Source organism: Leuresthes tenuis, unplaced genomic scaffold (genome assembly GCF_036924035.1).
Source record: "Leuresthes tenuis unplaced genomic scaffold, fLeuTen1.0.hap1 SCAF_2, whole genome shotgun sequence".
In the NCBI taxonomy this organism is placed as follows: domain Eukaryota; kingdom Metazoa; phylum Chordata; class Actinopteri; order Atheriniformes; family Atherinopsidae; genus Leuresthes; species Leuresthes tenuis.
The window spans coordinates 22,249,320-22,255,319 of NW_027325356.1; the positions used below are offsets into that span (position 1 = coordinate 22,249,320).

A 6,000-nucleotide genomic window follows, 5' to 3' on the forward strand; every position below is an offset into this window, starting at 1 on the left:
CAACTGGAAATCCAAACATCCAGAGGGTACTGGCCCACTGAATTTGAACCGGATGAACAGTCAGTTTCTAGTTTTGTGTGGTTCAACGGTACAAAAAGAGTGACTGTACTTAACATACGTTCTGTTTATTGCTTCAAATCTTAAAGCATTTTACTGGAGTCATTATCATGTCATAGCTGTAATTCACCTGTGACCAGGAAACGCCAAAAATAGCGCAAGAGCAGCATTTCTGATACGCCGACACATCGTTGCCTTAGAAACGTGCTGAGGGTCACCACCCTCTCATGTGGAGATTGCTGCGGACAATTAGTGCTTCGATATCGACTGGTTTTTCAAGGGCGCGCCGTGACACACGACCTTCAATCTGAATGTGCATTTAAAGAGGAGAAACTCGGGGTAACTGAAACTAAATCTGCCAGCGAGCAGATTTAGAACATACTCTGTGAGGCAATCACAGAGTATGTTACCGTAGTAACCGACTCAAGAGTTGTGATGATCTCACTTTGGGAAGTTGAAAACTCAGTTTCCCTAAACTCTGAGTCAGATAACTCTGAGTTTAGACTTAATTAAATAGTCGTTTGTTTTAACATGAAAATGGCTTCCGAGAGAGGTTGTCTTGGTATATACAGATAGCTTTAGTCCAGATCCAGATGAAAATCCACACTCCTTAAACTGGTCAGATTTGGACTACATAATCCTAAATTGAACCAGGTTATTTCAGTCCAGATTTGGCTGCTCTGAATCGTGTTTTTCAACAGGACCTGACCTAAGGTGGTCCAGACCTGCCAAAAGCAGCAAAATGGCCTTAATAACAAACAGATGTATTTCAAAAATAACTTTAATGAGAAAAGCTGTTGTTTACACAACATATTAACAAGCATGAACGCATATGCCAACAGACTGAACTGCAATAATGTTAAAATGAACAAAAATGATAAAATGAGATCAGTATTAGCCAACACACGCAGATTTTCCTCTTATGTGTGTGTCAAACAGAGGTGGGCTTTACATTTAGAGCATCGGAAATCCCCAGGGAAGAAATCACAAAGATCACCTGAGTATTTCTGCAGGTTGCCTGCGCTGACGTACCCTGTAAGGACACAGTTCACAGAAAGGATGCGTGGTATTAACACACTGCAGAACACACACAGTCCTGTTCCCAGAACAGCTGGGAAAAAAAATGCTTATAGAGCGTGAAATGACCTGGAAATCGTGTCAACTCTTTGGGTTAAAATGAAACAAACTGCATATAAACTGTTGAAACTGAGAGGTTTTGTTGTTCTTTGAAAAATATGAACTCATTTTGAGACAGAGGCATGTTTGCTGCCACCAGGCGGCATCTCGACTTTTTCTAACCACACTCTGCAGGCATCTGAGGGGAAAAATGGTAGCTCTGAAAGTGAAAAGCTTTCTCGTTCTTGCGCGATAAGATTTTACGTGCCAGGTCAACCTCCTTTGTTCTAGTTTTCCTCCAGTAATGGACTGCAGACAGGCCAGTTAAGCAAGCGGGTGGTGTAATGGGCACAGACTGTGGTTTGGCAAAGCAAGGCATTTCCTGGAAAAACCTGTAGCCTGGATGGCAGCGTATGCTTCTCCAAACCTTTACATATGACTCCATATCATGCGGTACTTTGAAGGATATTGTCTTTTAAACTGTGTGCTGATAATAAGCCACATGCTCCCTTTTCCATTTGCTCTTCCATCAAGTGCTTGTGTTTGTAATAAGTAGAGTCAGACACAGTGCAGGGAGCAGATGACCGGACCACTTGCCCATGTAGTGTTTCACTGAGGGATGAACCCCTTTATTCCTGAAACACTCAGCCTCACTTCACACAGAACACCACAACTGTAAAAGAGCTTCAGTACGATCGGTCATCTGCTCCGATCTTATTGGAACGAAGCACTTGCCTACAGCAGCACGCGTCTAACACTTCACCTGTGAGCATATCACGAGCTGGGCTTCTCAAATGATCGCACAGAGAGCGTTCACTGTCCGATGAGTCGGTGTCAGATGTTCCATAACTGCCAACAAAACAGAGACAAAATCAGTTTACACTTTAAGTTCCAGGTCAAAACATTCAGAGCGGAGAGACAACGTACTCGCTGCTGCTGACTCCTTCGTCGCTGTGCTCGTCTTCAGTCAGGCACATGAGGCTCTTATGTTCACTCTGCCAAACAGGAGGCGCGCCATTTCAGGATGTTTATGCGGTCAACTTTGTTTCAGTTCTGTTGGCTGGGGCTCTTACCTGTGCAACGGATTGCTCACCTTCACGCTCCCAAATCAACCTCCCGACCACCTTTCTAACCTCTTAAATGACAGAAGAACACAGACAAAGTTACAAATTAAACTCCAACAAGCTGATTATGTCAATGAGTTGATCCAATCAAAGACAAAAGTATTTTTTATTCAATACTCTTAGAGGTTAAAACGACTCAGAGTCCACCACTAAAAGGCAAAGATAAAAGAAATCTATTTCTTCTTTTTCTTTTTTTAGAATAAGACTTACAACAAATCGATAAGAATGGAGTGATCCTCACCATCCTGCACACATGCTGGAGGCAGCACGTAATGACCAATGCACACTGATTTCTCACTCTGCCGCTTTGCACAGGCTGACAGGAATAAGCTGTGAAACACCGTCACCTTGTTCCTGAGGTAATCTTGGCTCTCAAATATCCTAAAAACCAGAGAGACGCGCAGCTTTCAACGGACTGTGGAAAAATGGCTGCTGGAAGACGGCTCATCAGCCCATTTATCCAGCTCACCTCAGAGTATCGGGACAGGTTGCATCCTCACTGAAAAGGTAATCTGCTGTCCTCCAACTCGTGATGGCCCCAGCCTCCAATACTGCAAGGAAAATACGATCAAAACAAGCCACCTCCCTCTACCACAACATCTGCAATAGGTCCAATCAGAATTCAGCTGGTGATGCATCCATTTAAGCAAAAATACATAGCATAGCATAGAGGAAATTTCAAAATAAATTATCAAGAAATGTCTTTATTTACTAGAATCAGAGTCAAACTATCCACCAGAGGCTAAATCTTTCACATCACGTCTATTTCTATTTTAGACGAATGGAAAGAACATAATGAAATACAGATTTACAATTAATAGATTTAATTTCCTTATGTATTCATAACATTTTTAGAACATCATCATTTGCTAATGTGTAGACTAAAACCTGTTTCATTTACTGTTGGAAGAGATTGACATAAATAAATTATAGCATGATATATAAACATTTTAATACTAAAAAATATCCCAAAAAAACTATATGTTTACAAAATTGTAACAGGACTTTTTGAATCCGGCTTCATCCATAATCCAGATGTTTGTTCGGATTAGCTCATTTTAAACTGTAAAATAAGGACTTCATCATATTCCAAGTACATAGTAGCATCATTTTGTGTATATATTGAATTGCCTTCAGATGGCATTTGTTGTGATTTGGCATTATATAAATAAACTGAATTGAACTGAGGTGTTGGTTTAGTTTATTCATCTGGATTTAACTCAGCTCAGACTACTTACTCCAAAAGTTGAGCTGCGCCTGTGGCACACTGCTGGAAAACCAGGCAGTCGCATACCGAAACATGGCCCCTCTGCTTCTGAAAGAAACTGAAAACAGGTTTCAGCTTGTTTTTGGCTTTTCTCTATTATCACTGGGCAGCTATCTCTATCCTCTTTTTTTTTTGTAAAAACTCGCGGTGTTATCACTCTCATTAGTTCAACTCCTGGAGTTCCGTAGTTTGGCGCTAAAATTGCTACATTCAGGTGCTGTTTAAAACTGTCGGAAATGTTTTAGCCCGAAGTAACGAACAACCCAAACAGTCCAGCTGCTGCTAGCTACAATTTGACCGATAGACGCTGAGAGGGAGAAGAAAGTGAAGATATAGTTCGTTAACAGTCTCGTCAATAGTCGTTGCTATCGTGCTACATTATTCCCATAGCTACCTCTGTGAGTGAAAAACATGAAACGTGTGTAAAATATGTTATTTTTTTCAAGATTTTCCCTTTTTACATTGTGCTGCTTATGTATTTTTTAAATGTTTTATAGAAATATCTTTGAAATTGTGGACAGAAAGGGACAAAGAGACCTTTTCGAGGGAAGAGTCTTCATAACATGGTATGTCTTACCCATGGACATTTTTCTGAATTGGCTTTGTAGAGGAGGCACATGATGTAAAAACACCACAAAGATACACATGATTAAATGACTGTAGCTACAAAGAGATAAGAAACTACCAAAATCGACACAAAAAATTACCCTGAAGACATCTGACACACAAGGTGAGCAAATGCAGACCCAAAATAAGCAATATTAGTTGTGTGCAACAACAATAAAAGCTTTTATAAGTTGCAAATTTGGGCAAAAAGTAACACAAGATGAGCAGAGGGATCTGGCAACAAAAAAGGGCCACAAAAGTTATTAAATGGTGTGCAAAAACACAGCAAATAGGCATTTGTGGCACAAAAACAACCATAAAGAGATGCAAAATATCTATTGTTGCAAATAATGAAAAGGGTCTGCTAAATGCACAGCTGGAGACACAAAGAAATTGAACAAATTGTATCTTCATAGTTTGTGATTGTTTTGTGTCACTGTCTGTGTGTTTTGGTCCTCGGTAGGATGAGTAAGGGGCCTTTTTAATGTCTGTGCCCCGGGGCCTGCCATTTCCTAAGCTGTCCATTGTTCTAGCTGATGGCAGAAGGTGGATTAGTGAGATCTGAAGAGAACCCTTTATACCACCACCAGCAGCTGGCATGACACGATGACAATATGATAAATAACTTTAAGTTTAAGTTAACATTTTATCTTCCCACGTGGTAAACTTAAATATAAAAAGCTTCTGATGATGTATAAGCTACTATAGTCTCCTTTTATTTAATATAGTATATTTGCTTTGCTTTCTTGATGTTTCTAAATGTGTTCTACGGTTCTGTTTGCCATTTGTAGAAAAGCTCCAGTCAAATGTTCAGGTTAAATCTCTTAGATCAGTTTTTGTCACCGTCAGTGAACTTGTATCCTGCTCACTCACTTTAGTAAAACAGTTTCAAGACCTTTCCTGCAATTTACTTCACAAAATCTTTCAGGATCTTTCAGGTGCTCAGCCAGGTTGTGATCTCAGCATTGTGAGGTCATGTATTTTTTATCCTTTTTACCATTTAGTTGCATTAATCCATTCTTGTACTTGGGTTTCCTCTGTTTTTCTCTTGCCTTTAAAATGCCGGTGCCATTAGATTCAGCAGCATGTTTTACCACCAGATGGCAGTATGTCCAACATATGACAGTTAAACACCAAGGCGTTGAACATGGCTTTTAATAGTTCACTCTGACATTATAGTTGATGTATTCCTCTACTATTCAAGCTGGTTTCACCATATTATTTTTCTTTTTTTACACTGCTCCCATTGAATGACAGTGAATGTCTATAGAGGGTGAGTTTCATGATCTTACCAAAGCAGCAGCCCTGCTGACTTTAGTATTGAATTAGTGAAAGCTCTGGGCTTGATTTTAAGCTTTCAGTCGATTGAGATGCATTAGGAGTAAAATGTGGTTCAGGTGTGGAGCATCATTTAGCTTGCTAACATAAATGATCCATTATCTCTGTCGCTCTGACACGGTTTATATCTGACACATTTGTTCAGCCTTACCGACAAAGAGGTGCTTCAAATTCTTATAGTGTGAGTTATTCTCACGCGTACATTGTAACATCATGAGATCTGAACCAGCTTCGTGCATTGGCCAGCATTTTATCGCCATCTACGCCTCTGCTTTATGTTCTCGCTTGCTGGGGTTGTCGGCAGGTCAGGCGCTCTTGCTCCTCCTAAAAGAAACACACACAGAACCGGTTCACGGTGAAACCCTATAATACCATGTAACCTTGTGCTTTATAACCGCGGCGGCCCATTAAGGAAGACATTGCCGCACAGCTTTATTGCCACATTGCTGCTGGTAGAACTGATGGGCTGTGCTCGCTTGCTCGGACCCTGGG

General features: G+C 40.5%; 1 protein-coding gene across 1 annotated transcript; it reads right to left on the reverse strand.

Annotated features, from left to right (window-relative positions):
• Window positions 1-977: 977 nt before the first annotated feature.
• terb2 (telomere repeat binding bouquet formation protein 2) lies at window positions 978-3,714 on the reverse strand. The gene is made up of 7 exons (XM_072381256.1): window positions 3,536-3,714; window positions 2,767-2,848; window positions 2,539-2,678; window positions 2,247-2,308; window positions 2,101-2,168; window positions 1,937-2,022; window positions 978-1,090 (listed from the first exon to the last, which is right to left on the reverse strand). Exons 1-7 carry the CDS (start codon window positions 3,597-3,599, stop codon window positions 978-980), a joined length of 615 nt encoding a protein of 204 aa, XP_072237357.1. The 5' UTR covers window positions 3,600-3,714.
• Between the last annotated feature and the right edge of the window lie 2,286 nt (window positions 3,715-6,000).